This window comes from Gobius niger, assembly GCF_951799975.1.
Source record: "Gobius niger genome assembly, chromosome: 16".
NCBI classification, from domain to species: Eukaryota; Metazoa; Chordata; class Actinopteri; order Gobiiformes; family Gobiidae; genus Gobius; species Gobius niger.
Window position 1 is genome coordinate 13,816,522 of NC_136867.1, and position 17,983 is coordinate 13,834,504.

Below are 17,983 nucleotides of genomic sequence, written 5' to 3' on the forward strand. Positions count from 1 at the left end.
AATACCTCATCAGGGGCGAATACAAGTTGTCATGGAATCTACCTTGGTGAATCATTCTCTTTAAAAGGCACATTACGAAAGAGCAATTTGAGGGAAAAACAAAACACGGACACACACACACGCGCACTTGGGCATCTGACCATTTGAGCCAAAACACAGAAATAATTGCCTTACAAAAATAGTAGATTCATTACTTTTGGAAAATCCATACGGGCAGATTTGACTACCACAGTCAAACTTCCATCCTCAGATTAGCTGTAGCAACAAACTTGCAACATACAGACTCTTTCTATCATTGTGTGATCTTGCAATAGAAACATATAGTGCATTTATAAAACATAGCTGCAGAATTACCTTGTTTTTTATTTTCTTATCTTGTCACTTAATGATCTGACAATGTATCTGCTAAGTGCAAAAATACTGTACATTCCCGCTTTTCCCCCTTAATCACCGCTTTTTTTTTCTTCTTTATGACATATATATAGGCGTGTTCAAGTTAATCCCAGCCTCACTCAAAAACAGAATATAACATTTATAAAAGATCCATACTGTATGTTCCGAAGAAAATGGAACAACAATGCAACACATTTTTTTTTTTCCCGGGGAGGATTTGTTTGACAACTGACCATGCATTTCAATGAGAGATGAGCGCGCTGCCTGCATACAGGAGTGGGTTTATGTGTATGTTTGAGCTGCATTCATTCTCTCATGTTCAGTAACACAAAGTACATTATACCGCACTACTGAAAAGACACAGTGACTATTAGCAATTATGACCTCGTCTCTAAAACCAGTCATCTGCCAGCTATGGTCTTTGGAAATGTGTCCTAGCAATTTGGTTCTTGGTATTCACATCTAAAATAACCTATACTGATATTGATGATATTAATCACATAGCAGGAATAATCGCCGTCAATTAAGGATTAATATGGCAAGTTGAAAAAGTTATGAAATGTAAATGCAGCCTTTTGGTCCAAAATAGCACTGTGTGGCTTGATACATTAGCCAGTAAGCAATAAACGTCAAGGCATGTCCAACACCGAGGTACGGGCTTAACCTCTTAACCCCCGCCTTCACCGAGCGCAGTTTGGCTTTACCCACATTCTAAAAGCTTCTCGACTGGAGAGCAACAGGGTAATGCCTCATTTGAAAGCAAAGGCCTACAAAACTGATCTTAATTTTTTTTTGTCACGTGGTCACTGGATTTTTGTCACTTAATTTATTGTAGTTTTTTTTGTCCGACTTTTGTTGCTTATCCACCGTTTTTCTTTCATTGCTTTTTTGTTGCGTTTTGCCACATTTTTGCCACTTTCATGTCGCTCTTCACTCACTTCTTTTGTTGCGTTTTCATCCTTGATTTCGTCTCGTTGCTATATTGCTGCTTTTCCCCCCCCAAAAAAAAGCTTTTAGATTTGGGTAAAGCCAAACTGGTGAAAATGTGCTCGGTTCAGGTTGGGGGTTAAGAGGTTAAAATACACCAAATGATACAGTATATTCGTTTTGTAAATCTTTTGTTTCCCCACCTCTCTCCCTGACGTCTCAATGTGGTGAAATTTGACTGTTTGAAGAACAAATACTCGTCTATTTAAACCATAAAGATGTAGATAGATGATTATATTGTTAATGTAACAGTGATAACAACCATGCTACTATATTATGAAAGCTGCAGAACCCATTGACACTTGATGGCCGAGAAACCTATCCCACTATTGCCAAGCTCCTATGATCTTGGCTATTTCTCCAAAGGCGCAGGAATTGAGCTGCTCCAACACCGCTATTCCACCATATAGCAAAAATAACTTTACATTGCAAAATACTGATATACAAAACACAGCCATGGCATTGAGTAATACAAATGGTGTTTTCGTCTATTGTTCCCAAGGTGAGTAAGGCAATGCAGAGTTACAGAGAGCTTTTCTTAATCGTCTCCTTTTGTGATTCTGTGCGTTGGTCTGGCCACTTTTTCTTACCAAAGAACACCGTTAGTTATCAATGTCCTCGAGCAAGCTGGCGTCACACGAACAAGCCAAAGATGGTCGTACCCTCTTGCGTGAATATTTGAGTTGGAGGAGGTCACCCACCTCATTGATGGCGCTCAAAGCCTGAGAAAACAAAGACAAAACAATATAGAATCAAGGCAATGGCTTTCTTCACAGGTTTCACGTCACTTTCTGCGCAATTGTTATGAACTTCTCCTTAACAACGGTGAATGCAGGTGCGTAGGAGACATTTGCATAAAGAACACAGTGGCGTGGTGCGATGATGACGGAGGGAGCAAGTACACGGAGTAAAAAATGCTGAACAAATGGCGCAGATGAGATGTGAGCAAACAGATGAGATCCTATTAATGCGGAGGACTGGTTCAAGCTGGGTCAGTTTTGGAGTCGGCAAGAACAATCTCAATCACCGGCGGCAATCAAAATATGAGCGGAAGACGATAAGAGAAAGTGTTTACTGAAGAAGTGGTTAAAGCGCGGCTATGGAATATCAAAGTTTGTGATGCAAATGCAGAATACTTTTAAACAAAACTTGAAAAGGTAAATGGTGCTTAATAATAATATACTGTATATTAAAAAAATCTGCTTTAACCCTTTATAGGACAAGTGACTATTTTTGGTAATTTCTGCCCACTTTACCTTGCTGATGTGCAGCAGGGGGGCCATATGTAAAGAAGCATGTACTCCTCACTCAGCCAATCAGAAGAGATCACCCTACATCACAGATCCCGCTACAGTGGCATTTGTAAACCGTGTTGGTGAAGCACTGCTTCCCCCTCCTGAGGCGCCGGATGGTTTGCCAGAATCTCCTCGAGGCCGACCGATAGTCTTCCTCCATGGCGTCTCCGAACTCCTCCCAGACCCGAGTTTTTGCCTCTGTGACCGCCCGAGCTACAGCACGCTTGGCCTGCCGGTACCTCTCAGCTTCCTCCGGAGTCCCACAAGCTAACAAGGCCAGGTAGGACTCCTTCTTCAGCTTGACGGCATCACTTACTTCCGGGCGCCACCACCGGGTTCGGGGATTGCCACCGTGACAGGCACCAGAGACCTTACGGTCACAACTACGAGCAGCCGCATCGTCAATGGAGGAGGAGAACAGGGTCCACTCGGACTCCATGTCCCAAACCTCCCTCGGAATCAGGGTGAAGCTCTTCCGGAGGTGGGAGTTGAAGACCCCACTGACAGAGGGATCCACCAGTCGTTCCCAGCAGACCCTCACAACACGCTTGGGCCTGCCGGGTCTGACCGGCTTCCTCCCCTGCCAGCGGATCCAGCTCACCACCAGGTGGTGATCGGTTGACAGCTCAGCCCCTCTCTTCACCCGAGTGTCCGAGACACGCGGCCGGAGGTCAGACGACACAACTACAAAGTCGATCATTGACCTCCTGCCTAGGGCGTCCTGGTGCCACGTGCACTTATGGACACCCTTGTGCTCGAACATGGTGTTCGTTATGGACAAACTGCGACTAGCACAGAAGTCCAATCACAGAACACCACTCGGGTTCAGGTCGGGGAGGCCGTTCTTCCCAATCACTCCCTCCCAGGTCTCACTGTCGTTACCCACGTGGGTAACCGATGTTGGGCCCGTAGGCCGAGACAGCGGTGAGAGACCGTAGCGTAGGGACGCGACCCTCTCGTCCACCAGGGTGAACTCCAACACGTGACGGCTGAGCTGGGGGGATATGAGCAAACCCACCCCAGCTCGCCGCCTCTCCCCGCGGGCAACTCCAGAAAAATGGAGAGTCCAGCCTCTCTCCAGGAGTTGGGATCCGGAACCCAAGCTGTGCGTGGAGGTGAGCCAGACTATATCTAGCCGGTATCTCTCAACCTCCCGCACAAGCTCAGGCTCCTTCCCCCCCAGCGAGGTGACGTTCCATGTCCCGAACGCCAGAAGCTGCGCATGCGGACCAGGTCGTCAAGGCACCTGCCTCTGACTGCCACCCAGTCCTCTCCGCACCCGACCCCTACGGATGTGCCCGGCCGGGCCCCCTGGGCAGAGGCCCGGCCACCAGACGCTCGCGTTTGGGCCCCAACCCCAGGTCTGGCTCCAGGGTGGGGCCCCGGCTGCACCATGCCGTGCGACATCACGGTCCTTGTTTGTTGTACGTCCAGGGTTAATAATATGTATTTGTATTCCTATAAAAATATAGTATCAATATTTATCTTTTTGCAACAGAGTCCACACCGTCCACTGAGAATTTAACCCATGACCGAGTTGCTGTGTTAAGTGCTTACAGTAAACACTAAGCAGGAGTAACACATTCAACATCACGTGCCAACATCTCCGCAGTTTTACGAGAGGCAAAGAGCTACTATAATATCACAGCAATGTAAAATGGCTTAAACTGATTTTGCTATGAATCTTGGAAATAAAAGCCTCGTCTTGAGGACATTTTTGTGCACACTGTATCCAAGCCAAAAACCACAGCTGCTCATGTGGCTGTCTTTTCCCGTTTGTTACACTTTGAAACACAAGAACACAATTAGAGGCTGCCGACTGCCACTGCCAGGACTGTTTCCTACTTTTCTGAGAAAAAATAAACCCAAGGAATTTCACAGCTAGCAAGTGTAATTCCATGCAGATAAGGAAAAGTTTATTCAGATGTAACTGAGGGCTTGTTAGAATAAATTGGGAAACTACAACCATTTCACGATCTTCATTGTGAGAGTGTATGTGGGTGTTCTTTGGGGGGGGGGGGGGGGGGGGGGGGGGGCATTGGACTTTGTCACTGAAGTGGACTAATCTCAATGGTTTTTCAAGATGGGACTTCAGAATGACATTCAGATGAGTTACCCTGTCAAGCATCTCTCGAGTGTGCAAAGCCGAGATGCAGAAGCGCGCTCTGGACTCGATGATGGGCGTTGCGGGGAATCCAACCACCACCACGCCTATGTTCCGCCGCAACATCTCCCGGCCAAACGCTCTGCACAGGAAAACACACATGAAGAAGACGTTTGGATTTGGAGTAAAAAGTACAGTAACCTTGAAAAATGCATTGTTTTAAGTATATTCCAATTTATGTCTTTGTACTGTAAATCTTCCATTCAGGAAACTCCCAAGCACATGGTGATGATTGTGAAATTGAAATCAACTGGGGTTTATCTTGGCTCAGTAAAAGCAGGAGGATTGGCCCAAAATCCTTCATAGATTGTGCGGGAAAACTGTGCAAATGACTTGCCAGAAAGTCTTGGGAAAAAAAGCTGGGTCAATGCTGACCCAGGCGGCCGCCCAGGGTGCCATCTGCTGGAAGGGGCGCCGAATTGTGCTATCATTTTTTAACCCTAGCTACAACATTGCCTATTTTCTGACATAATTTGGGAACAGAAATAAATAGTGATAGTTTGTGTTGGAAACTAGAGGTTTCAAGCTTTCAAATGAGCCCGCTCGGTCCTTCTACGCCTTCGGGGAGCCGTGTAACATCGTCATCAATTTTTTTTGGTAAATTTACTTCAGAACTGTATATTGAAGGAGTAGAGGTTCCTCCTGAAATATAACTGTTGTGTGTTTCATGAAGCACATTTTATTTTTTATTTTATTTGGGAGGGGGGGCAAAAGTTCAATCTCAAGTTGGTTAGGGCCGGCCCTGGCCTGAATCATCATAAATTTGGTCAGGGGTGCTATACGAGTAATCGTACGGTTACACTGGAAATCCAGCAAGCTCTTCAAGCGTACCCGATCTTTGCGACCATGTAGAGCATCAAGGGAACCACGGGCGAGTCGTTGTTGCCGTAAATGATGAAGCCCATCTCTCTCAGACGCTTCCGGAAATAGGCCGTGTTCTCTGCCAGATGCCTTATACGCTCACAGCCTGAGGAGGACAACGTGATATTTACGCACAGCACCTCTAAGGCTTGACACACCAAACAAACCAGTACTGCAGCGGGGCTTCATACATATATTTTCCACATCTCTGTAACAACGAGAAAAGAATAGAAAAAAAAAATGCAAGCCGCTAAAATTACAATCACATCTGAGAATAGAAAACATCTGAATGTCAAAGCACTCGGCGCCATGGGGAGATGAAGCTATTCACTCTGCTCTATGTTGTGCTGCTCCCACAGGACCAGCGAACAGAAGCAGCAAACACCAAACTGTGAGCGGCCAAACTCCTCAGTGCATGTAAATATAGGAGTCGTTTTCAAAAATACATCGACAACGATGAGAGCAGGGCTGTAGTTTGTGCTAAATACAATCTCAGATTAAAGATAAGACTCCACGCTTCTGTCAATTATAGTTAGCTTGCACTGACCCCTGGTGGCCAAGAGTGAAAACTGCATCAGCTGTAATTGGAGCTCAACAGTCCAGGCTCCTCCTCCCTGGTGCCGTAAGCAAAAAATGCCATTCAAAATGTTAAAAAAAAATATATATAGAAAAGTTATATAAGCATTTTGCTGTTTTCTCAAGTAATTGGTCCCATCTTTCTTGTAAAATATCTACACTATGGCCATCAGTAATCACATAGCTCAGTGTTTCCCAACCAGGGGTACTAAAGCACTCAGCAGGAGGTACTTCAAATATTTCAGATTCAAAATTAAAGATTTTGATTTTGAATAGAGAGATTTTTGAGTGTATTTTAGCTTCACTTTAAACACAACATACTATTAAATACTGAATAATCTTTAGTTTATTTGGCCCCTTCACAATAATATCAGCAAGATCCTCGAGGCAGGGGGTACTCTGAGTATACTGCTTGGGATAATTACTTCCAGTTCCTGTTGAGCCCCTTAATAAGATAAAGATAAACTAAATGACATTAGTACATTAGTTTCCTCCTTTCCCAGTGTAATGTGTATAAACTGTTAGCAATTCAAATAATATTAAAACAAATTACGTACCAATAGTTGTGCCATCCTCTCCCATAATGCACTTCATAGAAGTGATGATCTGCTCCACCACAGGAGGAGACATGGAGGTGGCGTAGACTGCACTGTGGGAGTGGGAGTGCAGGTAGTCAATCAACTCCTGCAAACACAATCAGACAGTTAGTCAAAAGGCTCACTCCAAAACTGTTCTGGTGGGAGTTATGTGGGCCTCTCCTTACTTTTTTTCTATTATTTTTACAGCTCAGGGAACATCGAGTCAGGACATGTCCTATTGCAATTAAAATGTACTACGGTGCAAACCAATTTTAGGGCACCGGTCCAGGTTAACTTTTTTATATCTCGCATGTTTAGTGGCAAATGGAGCTAATCTAATTAAACGGTCTGAAAAGTGTGTGAGTCTGAGCGGTAATGCCTGCTTAATGTGCTGCACTTCGACTCCCCTTAAAAGCTTTGTATGAATGACATCCACATGTCTCCTCCTCAACACATCTCCAAACCCGATGTGAAGTGTATATTGACGCCCTCGGTGCATTCCCTAAATCGGTGCGGCATCTATTTTAAAGCCTGGGTTCTTACTTTTTTCCCAGCGATGTATCCCCCAGCGGCCCCGAAGCTCTTAGTGAAAGTGCCCATCAGTACATCCACGTCACGGGGGTCCAATCCGAAGTAGTCCACCACGCCCCTCCCTCTGGGCCCCAGGGCTCCGATACTGTGCGCCTCATCCAAGTAGAGAAATGCCTTGTAGCGCTTCTTCAGGGCGATCACCTCCGGCAGCCGCACAACACTGCCCTCCATGCTGCAGGCAGAAAAAAAACAGCTGCTAAGTGTTTCTCAGCAATCGGCACATGACGGGGCCGCGCCGTCTCGTGCAGGACCTGAAGCCAAGATGTTATTTGAGAATGCAGTGTATAAACGGCGAACCATGCACTCTCTCTAACAACTCTCCACCCCCAGACGGAAAATTTTGTGGAAGAAAATGGAAACAGGTTTATAAATCAACACAGGTTTATTTGAAGAGGGTCTCTGTCTTTTCACACAACCTCAGGCTGCAAAGAAGAATTTACAGTTGCTATTGATTTCCAAAGACTAAAAACAACTTTGAGTTTGTTACACCATCAGATATTACAGCCACAGAAAGATTTAAACGGTAGAAGCGCTGATCTATCCTGAATTATTTACTTCACAACTGACTGACTTAACTCGTAAGCAACAAACATAAAAGGTTTATGAGGCCATCAAATACTGAGAGAGCAACATCTGCAGCACAGACAGCAGCTGCTGGAGCCAGGACTGTCAGTTTAATGATTGTGTGAGGAGCACAGGCAGGCAAGGTCTACAATTTACACCCCAAGGTGCCACTGGCCGAAGTGCATCATCATCTTGTGCTACTGCTGCTGGGCCACTGCTTTGTGACGAATCTCGGTTTTAAAATGAGTTATAAAACGCACTCAGGCTTTGATCTCAGCCATATCAGCAAAGATTTGGCTGACGGATGATGCTTCTCTAATTGACAAATATTTGTTTTAAGGGTCAAACATTTACAAGCTCTTTTTACAACGACCCAAAGTCTCTGCAAGTTGCGGAATCATCAACTTCTGCTGGTGACTAAAGTTCAAAGTTTAACTAAAAATGCAGGGAAAGTGGAGAAAAGACTTCCAACTGTCATTGCTTGCCACCACTGTCAAGGTAAATTCTAAAATATACTTGCACTTAAATATCAGAGTTTCAGTTGACTCCAGTACCTGTAGATGCCCTCCACCAATATAAGGATCCTCCTCCATGGCCTGTGTGTCCTGGGCTGACCGTGAACTATAGCTTCCCTGAGGAGTTTCTCCAGGCTCTGCATATCTGACAGGAGAAAGAAAAAAGAAACACTTAGACACATGCTTAACTTTGTGCGAAGTGCGTCTTGGTGGGTGGGCTCGCTCTCACTGTTGTGTTTGAAGACCCGGATGACAGAGCGGGACAGTCTGGCTCCCAGCACTAGAGAGGTATGGTTCAGCTCGTCACTGAGGATCAAACAGCCCTGTGCGAACAGACACTCAAATTAGCATCCGTCAGCAAATCATTTGTTATTTTTCCAAACAGCTGCCGCTAAAACGACATCGGTAGTACAATCCCAAATACTGGCTGGCATTGTAATTGTCACAAGATAAGCATTAGTCTTATAAGAAGTATGTTTCAACTTCCTCAAACATTCGACATTTTTTTGGAACATGTCCTTAGCAAAACAAGTGGCCAATAACAAAAGTAGGTGTTTCATCCTGATAGGAAACACCACTGTTTTGGTTCAACGGCACAGGAAGCGAAGAGTATGTGAGGTTTTGTTAAAGGCAACAGTGCTTAGAGCGGTGGAGATGCATTAGGGGCACTTTCTAATGTGGCTGCAAAGTGCACAAGACATCAACACACTAAAACTGTTCCCATTAGAGTCAATTTGTGAAATGGGCCGAAATATGAAGACGATAAGCGATGAATGAATAAATAAATGCAACATGGCTTATTTCAAACAAGTGTTGGAAAATCACAAATACCTTGCCAGTCAGTGCTGGTATATTCATGGAGTTGGTGGCGAACCCCATCCCAAAAGTCATCGCTGACTCCACCCCCAGGAACCTAGCGACCAGTCTCTCCAGCTCCTCATGTCTGTCAAGGTTACCTAACAGGCACAAAGAAAGCCATGGAGGATTGCAGATAATACATTATGCAAAATAATTCACAAACCCACATTTCAGTAGGCTCAACGTGGAAATGTAAACGCTCCAGAATTCAAATACTTTAGTTAATGGAGGGCCTCTGTTAGCTCTGCCAAGGAGTGAATTAAGGATTTTTGTAAACATTTTACGTAGCCGTAGGGACACAGATAGAAAGTTTAGAAAATTCTTACAAAAATTCCAGAACGACGACAGATACAGTCGGCATTGGGTCATACAGGGGGGCGTGGCCTCCCCGATGTTTTGGGAAACACAATTTTTCACTCTTTTTAGCTGATTTCTGGCAGGATACAAACTTATTTATAACACACAAATGAAGTCTAAATCTGGTCCATATGGATGTTTTTACAGCACGTTGTTCAGTTGAAGCAACAACAAAAAAAGGCTGTCATAGCTAGCGTTAGCATGTAGCATTTTAGCATTCTCCATTGTTTATGTATTTATGGGCTGTTGAACTACTTTGCTCCTGTCCATGTCTTTGTAAATTATTTTTATTGGGTAGAAAACTATATTCATAATTCAGCATTTGTTAGTAGTTTTGGAGTAATTATATAAAGTTTATATTTTTCTCCTCTTTATTTTCCCCCTCAACTGCTTCAAACATGACCACATATGGGCGATTCCAGATTTGTGTTGTTACATGTTTGTTAAGTGGTGACATCACAGCTCTACTTCCAGGTCCCGAGAAGTGCGAGAAACTACAAAAAACTCTTTAATACCACAATCAATATTACTGAAACTCAACAGAGAGTTACTGAACATACTTATTTATCAGGCCTATTAGCCAAAAATGCTGCACCTACTGCTATAAAAGCAGTATTTACCAAAATCGGTACATCCGGGTTAGCTGAGATAAATACTAACGGCGCATTAGCTACGCTAACCCCGGAAGTATTGACTTTCGTAAATATAACTTTTTTAGCAGTAGGTGCGGCATTTTTGGCTAATGAGTCTGAGAAATAAGTAGGTTCAGTAACTCTCCGTTGAGTTTCAGAAATATTGATGGTTGTTTTTGATAGTTTTTTATGTTTTTTGCTCGCATGTTTGCCCGTCTGCTAGGACCTGGAAGCGGAAGTCATGACGTTACACTTAACAAACGTATAGAGTCCAGTGGTCTTGTAGTCGCTAATAAAGGTAGCCTACTTATAATACAAAAACAATGTAGTAAAAGTAGGGGAACCTCAACGTAATACCACCAATGTCTGTTCTTTGCTTGCTCATGTCAAGTGACTTTATTGCTCATGTGCGAGTGCTTGTACCCATTTCCTGCCTGCTGCTGGCCACTCCCGCGCCGTACTTCTTGGTGATGGCAGCTGCAGCGTCAGCGCAGGCTCCGGTGTTTTCCGCAAAGCCCAGATAATTGTACGAGCCCAGATTTATCACATCATGCACCACCCTTCCTGTGTACCTGGAGGCAAGAGAGGCAAACACAGGGGGGGGGTTAGCTACGGACAATGCCTCTGTTTCCACATATTTGTTGAAGCTTGGTGCGGGAGACATCGACAACAAGAAATTGTCACAGATTTCTTGGGTGCTTGCAATCGGTTTTGGTTTATGTGCAACTAAAAAGAAGAAGTGCAGACAAACCGCTGACACCCCCCCCCCCCACCCCCCATTTTGAAATATTACTCAGGAAATCTTTGTATCTTTTGCGTTAATTTACCAAACTCAATATTGTTATTTTGCAAATTTCCCCAAGCACAAATATTAATAGAGACTTGTGTGGCCATTCAGTATCAAATGTTTAAACCCAGTTAGGAAAAGGATGTATCATAAGTTGTAAAATTTAAGCAGAAAAAAATGCTTAAAATGTGTTGAATAAAATAAAAAGAGGGTTTAGCTTGTACTTATGATATATGCGATTCTTACTCGAAAGTCCAGTTGTAATCATGGGACGTCCTCTCCAGCAGATCCATTGTGGCTCCAGGGACACTGCATATTGGCCTGTTCAGGGTGTCTCGCACTCGTGTGTACACGTTCCATGTGTAGAAGTTTTCAAACTCTTGGTATAGAGGCACAAAGTCCTATGAAAAAAAAACAATACACAAAGAATCAGTGATATTTTTTATTTTTTAGTATTTTTCCCCCCAAAATTAATGAATTAAATAAAACAATGGCCTCTATCAGCAGACGCTAAATTAAAAAAACGTTTTCTGTATATAGTTTTCATGCCTCATATAATCAGTTTAGTGTCAGTTCAGTTTAGTGTCAAGGAACAAATCTGAAAATCAGCTTCTATCAGTGAGTGTGTGGCCTGTGGACATGGCATCCGTTTGATGTAATAATGCTTTTTATTCTGTCCCTATTAAATAGAGATAAAAATACATGTGCCATAAGTTGTCTATTATAGTTGACCAGGTGGGGGAGTTAATGGTTGCTAGGTAACGGAGCAGCAGACAGTCAGTTGGGCAGTTGTAAATGTCTGTGTCTGTAACAGAAATGGGCTAAAAGGATATATTTGACCGTTAAATAATATTTGTAGTATAATTTCAGGTGACATTTAGTCAGTTGTTAATTTCTGGCTCTATTTATTGTTATCTATGCTAAGCTAATTTGAGAAATGTGATCTATGAGCTCAGTTATGTGGAACTAGGGAGTTACTCATAGTAATCAGTTATTCCATGTTACTTTGTAACAGATTGAAGCTACATTAAACTTCAAAACTGCCCTTCATGTGTCCGCTCCTGTATAAGTTTATACAGTCCTACAAGCCCGAATAACATGTAAGAAACATAATGAATGTCCTACCTTTTGTTCCTCCCTCTCTGCAGTGATGTTACATTTTTCGATCTTCCAGTGGCGCAGGAAGTCACGCAGGTGACCAAAGATTGTTAGGATGGCATAGCCCATGTAGGTGAGCACTGCCACCAGCATAGGAGTCTCTTCAAAGGACTCTTCAAAGGGACGGCGGTGTGGACCGCCATTAGGTGATTCACTCATCTGTGAATGACAAAGAAATCTCCGTCACTGGTGGAGTAATGCACTTGGCAAAATGCACAGTAGCAGTAACAGTTATGCAGATTCTATTTCTATTTAAATCTAAACAGAAATGGAACCTCAAAGGAATAGGCAAACCAAACAATATCATAATCAAAGATTTTTTCCTTTACTATGTTATGACATCACACGCATAAGCTCAAGTGTGAAATCATAAAACAATAATAAGCTTCTTCCGGGTCCAAACTGTTTAGAGTTCCATTGATAAACCCAGCAAAAATAACGCAAAATTAAGTTATTTTGTATTTAAAATAAACCTTCAAAAATAATTTGATAATTAATGCCAGACAAACACTACTAAAGAAAAAATTAAAAACTACTTGTAATATTTGTAGCTAAAAGGCTAGTTAAAATCAGCTAAATCCCACTATAGTGAATAGGGCTAAAGCTCTGTTGGACCCAGAAGTGGAGTGATGACATCATCACTTAACACCCATTACCCAGACTTCACTTCCAAGTATGCCCATAGTGCTTGTGAGGTTTTGAATGTGAATGATCAAATGCTCACAACAGTTAGTGGTGTAATTTTATGTATCTTAGTCATGTATAGTTTCAGTGTCATCATGGTGCCTTTTGAGGACCATTTCTATACGTTTCTTAAGTTATTAAGTCATCACTCTACTTCCGGGTTCAACGGAACATTAGCCCCATTTACTCTGATGGGATTTAGCAGATTTTAACCTGCTGTAGAGCCGACTACTAGACTCTTTTTAAACATCTGATCACAAAGAAATATTACATATACTCTGGATTTTCATCAGTAAAGTGCTTTTGGATATGGGGTAGGCACTTGTTAGCTTTCTTGCTTCGGCCTACTCCGTTTGAGTTGGTATAATTGTGTAAATGATGTGATAATGTAATGTAAATAATGATTGCTCAAATAAATCAAATCAAATCTTCTGAAAGTGTTAATCCAAAAAAGGTTAATTTGGTCTTCTTGTGCTAACTTGTAAACTTTTTCTTTTAAATGGAACCAGTGTGGTTTTTTTCACACCTGACACTCTTCCTCAGAATTGGTCACATGATTTTATTGTGGCGTGACTTGTCAGCGGATTTACACGTTTTGGCAAGAGGGTCTGAATGCAGCCGATGGAGAATCAAGTGATCAGCGGAGTTTCATTTCTCCAACATTTATCAAAAATTAATCGATGCCTTTAGAGAACTCCACAATCCTTAAAGAGGGGGTATGATGCTTTTTTCAATCACATAGCACCAGTCTATAGCACACTACAATGATGACCAAACCTTCTGTTGGTCTGTAAATGCAGTAAATTAGAATAACTGCCGTGTATATAATTGCTCTCTCAAAATGGCTGTAGTGAATGTCTTGAAATAGGCCTCTGTCTCTTTAAGAACCTCTGACCCTTTCCGACACGCCCCCTCCACACGCTGTCTGTGGCATCAGTGGGGAGGGGGTTCTGCTGAGGAGCAGTGGTTGGTTACTCGGCTGGTGACGAAAGCTCGGCTGGTGACGAAAGCTCGGCTGGTGACGAAAGCTCGGAGGCGTCTCCAGGAGGTGGGGGCGTTCCTAGGAGGACTGAGGCAAAGCTGTCCCTAAAATGGCTGCCATCAGAGTTTTTACAGATTACTCAAAAATATGTGAATGTGCCAAGGCAACACTTCAGGCATGTTTTTAATGAGGGAATGACATAATAACATGATGTAAAGCTTGAAAAAGTCGATTTTACATAATACCCCCCCTTTAAGTTGGAGTTTGGATTAGCTTTGGCCTGTGGAAGTGACGTCATTTCCTGTGGAGAAGTGGAGCTCCACTGATCAACTGCCCTGTCCATCGGCTGCGTCAAGACCCTTTTCGTTTTTTTTGACCGGTGGAGGTAAACAAATGGAAAGCATATTACTCGCCATTGACACATGAACTTATGAAGAGAGACCCAATGTAAGAAAATAAAAAGGGTGTTGAAATCACTTCTAAAACTGCTGTTGATTTGACCCATCCTTACGGACGACCCCGTAAGGAGCAGTGGGCGGCGGCAGTACCGCACCCAGGGACCCATCTCCAGATGTGGAGCCAGGCTGATGGTCAGAATCACCTGGCTGGAGGATTCACCTATTATACATTTTTTGGTGGAGGGGGAAACTGGAGTATATCCAGTGGAAACCTACGTAGTCACGGGGAGAACATGCAAACTCCACACAGAAAGGCCCCCCCCGTCCAGGTGGGAATCAAACCCGGGACCTTCTAGCTGCGAAACACAAGCGCTAATCCGTTGTGCTCCCTTCCCTTGCTGCCCGAGGACACTTCCAACCACTTAACACTGACAGCAAACATCAAACCACGGATCTATGGAACTCCCAAAATACACAAGAAAGACACACCCCAGAGGCCAACAGTCGACAGTATCGGTTCAGTAACATACAATCTATCCAAAGTATTAGTAGAGCTCATTAAGCCATTTTTTAGGACAAACCAAGCTGCAGGAATTCAAAACAATTGGCGCAAGTTGGAATTTCACTCTTCACATAAACACCCATACATGTTACCTTGAACATAGTCGAGACCTGCCTCAGGACAGACAACAGGACATAATCTGGCTCATTTTGTCTACATATTTTCTGTACAAAGGAAAAATATACAAACAAAAAAGGGTTTTGCCTTGTGGCTTTTTAAAAAAAAATGGAAGATCTGGAGGAGAAGGCCATAAACACTGCACCGATTCAGTGCAGACTCTCATTGTGGAAAAGGTATGTAGGTGATGGGCTGGAGAAGATCAAAACAAGACACACACAAGTTTTAACAGACCACCTGAACACAATAGGGGCACACACTGGGAGCATTCAATTCACACACGAAGAGGAAACCATCATCATAAAGAAAGGAAGACGGCAGCATCAACATACACAAGAACCCATACTGATCAATACCTTCTATGGACTTCAGAGCACTCACAGCCTATAAACTATCCATTGTAAACACGCTATTTGACAAAATCACAGCAGATGAAAAGGACACAGAAAAAAGGCATTCAAACTATGCAGGCACCCAAATTGGGACGTTAAAAAAGGGAGATGGCAGGTTGTGGAGAAAAGGGAGAAAACAAAAAGAAAACGAAGAACCACACCACTATGGTTATATTACCATACAACGGGGCATTACAGAGAAAGCACAGAGAGCAATGAGAAAACATAATATTAATATACAAGTCATGTAATACAATTATACAAAAACAGAGAGGCCTTTCAGTACTCGGAAAAATGAAACAGAATGCCAACAAGAGACTGCAAGGGCGTGCAAAACAAAAAGCTGAACAAGAACAACTCAAATCCGCCCTATCTGACCATTGTAAAAAAGAGAAGCACATGGACAGGGACAGAGCCGAACACATCGGGACAGAATAAAAACAAACACCGGCGCAGGATTCAGGAGGCAATGGAAATTCGTATACGTGTCGTAGGGACAATAAACCGGGATGAGGGAGTCTTTTTTGCTTGCACACACCAAGGACACTGTACTGAAAAGTCAGACACATCATAGTAACATCATGTGACCAACTCTGAGGAAGATTGAAGAAAGTATAAAGCCGGAATGATCAGGTATGACAAAAAAAAAACACACTGATCTGATTTAAAAGTTTTACAAGTTTCTTAAATGTTGTTGCAACGCAGGAAGTGTGTCTTCAGCCTTAGGCAACTCTACTTCTCATCACTGGGTCCATGGCACTATGTGCAGCATGTGACTGGTCATGCCTCTCTCACATACCTCACAGGAGAATAGGCTCTGTGCAGTAATGAACTCTGTCTCAGGGTACAATGAACTTAAACAGCCAATGAATTATTGGCCAGTCACTCTGTGTGTGTCTCCTTAGGTTAATCGGACAAATTAAACAGGTTCATTGTTGTTGACATAAAAGTAAATCTTCACTATTCTGATGGAAAAGTAAGGTAGTTAAATTACACATAATGGCACACATGAAGCTGTGCGCAACAATCACGCTGAAGGGACCTGCTAATGGGGACAGACACAATGGATGCACCCATGGGTGCAAATTTCATTTGCTCTAAAACTGTTTCACAGAATGCCCATATTTCCAGAGCAAAGGCTATTTAAAGTATACCAGTACTTAGTAAAATATTGGAATAGAATACCTGTTAAGGTTAGAAATAAGGCCACCACTCCAGGGAAACTAAGCAGCCCTGACATACACAACAAGCATATGACATTTTAGTGATGCACCCAGCTCATGGTTTAAGAGGCTGCGGAGTTCAGACTACGTAATAATAACTGATTCCTCTCATGTTATGTAAACTGACTACAGCAGCCTATATTGCTTGACAGATAATTATAGGTTCAAGCTCTGCCCTACTCACGTCTCTGGGCTGATCAGTACCGACTGACACTGGTCGTGCAAACCCGATTGTGCCGGTGTTTCCCTACTCCCCAGTCCCCCCGGGCCTCACCTCTCCGGACAGCCCGCGGTGCAGCTGCTCGGGCAGCGGCTCATGGAGGCGCTGGAGTCCATTCACCCAGCCGTCTCTCTTCGGCTTCAGTCCGTTCTTTCTGCGCTGACATGCGTCCCCGTTGATCGGCTTAATGGTGGAGTTCTCGATCATTTCTAGCCAACTGTTGTAGAGGAACACAAGAAATGTTCATGTAGGAGGAGGACAGCGGTACAAAGCGGTGACAGTATCCGGGCTGGGAACGCTGCGCCTTTGCTCACAGCGCGGTCTCCACGCTCAGCAACAGCGCGCCAGTGGCAGCGGAAGAGACTTCATGCTTGAATTTAGTACACGAGCGACGAAAAGAGTTCACTTTTTCAGTAGCTATCTCCACACATCTGCTTCCTTTACCACGCAAACTCTGCTCTAATATCCGCACAAATGAATCCAAGCAGCGTCACTCATTCCACAGAAATCTCCCTGGCTTGCTACTTGTTTCCAAACGCCCCCGACAGCCAGCCCACTGAGCACAGCCCTCTCTGCGCATCTGGCCCAGCCTACAGACAGTACATGGAAATGGGTGTTGCCCCAGTTTTTCAAAACTTTTCGCAAACCGCATTCAGAAAATCAGTCATTTCCGATTGAACGATGTTTTTTCTTCCACACGAGATTACTGAAAACCGAATGACACTGTAGCTGTTAGGCTACCTAAAATATAGACACATTCACAAAGCATGTATAACACAATTGTGTAGGGAAAGTGTTGAACCCCACCGCTCATTATTTATTTATTTATTTTACTTTCTCACGCTAGGTGGCAGCATTGGACAGTATTGAGAATGAGTGTCAGCTATAGCCTTGTGTCAGCAGAATTAATCACTGCGCTCCTTTTCCCACATTTTAATGATGTAATTGGTTGTTAATGGAGGCCCCAGTCTCTTGTTACCCGTATTTTATTTATTTTTCCCTTGGAAGGTTTTTAAAAAAAAAAAAAAATCTAAAGTCAACACAGATGACTGTTAACCTGGCACGTTCAGAGTGATTATACTATATTTG

General features: G+C 43.3%; 1 protein-coding gene across 1 annotated transcript; it reads right to left on the minus strand.

Moving 5' to 3' along the window:
* Positions 1 to 1,505: 1,505 nt before the first annotated feature.
* LOC306975573 (serine palmitoyltransferase 2-like) lies at positions 1,506 to 17,585 on the minus strand. Its single transcript, XM_079573161.1, has 12 exons — positions 16,949 to 17,585; positions 12,284 to 12,475; positions 11,405 to 11,559; positions 10,795 to 10,943; positions 9,356 to 9,480; positions 8,754 to 8,847; positions 8,564 to 8,669; positions 7,398 to 7,617; positions 6,834 to 6,960; positions 5,671 to 5,806; positions 4,792 to 4,921; positions 1,506 to 2,102 (listed from the first exon to the last, which is right to left on the minus strand). The coding sequence occupies exons 1-12, from the start codon at positions 17,099 to 17,101 to the stop codon at positions 1,983 to 1,985; spliced, it is 1,707 nt and encodes a 568-aa protein (XP_079429287.1). The 5' UTR covers positions 17,102 to 17,585; the 3' UTR covers positions 1,506 to 1,982.
* Between the last annotated feature and the right edge of the window lie 398 nt (positions 17,586 to 17,983).

Excerpts from the sequence above, each read along its gene's own strand:
- LOC306975573 (XM_079573161.1), bottom strand. The coding sequence starts at position 17,101 with ATGATCGAGAACTCCACCATTAAGCCGATCAACGGGGACGCATGTCAG. Across the intron at positions 12,476-16,948 it reads ACCGCGGGCTGTCCGGAGAG|ATGAGTGAATCACCTAATGG; the intron begins GTGAGGCCCGGG and ends TGTCATTCACAG. Across the intron at positions 8,848-9,355 it reads TACCAGCACTGACTGGCAAG|GGCTGTTTGATCCTCAGTGA; the intron begins GTATTTGTGATT and ends CTGTTCGCACAG.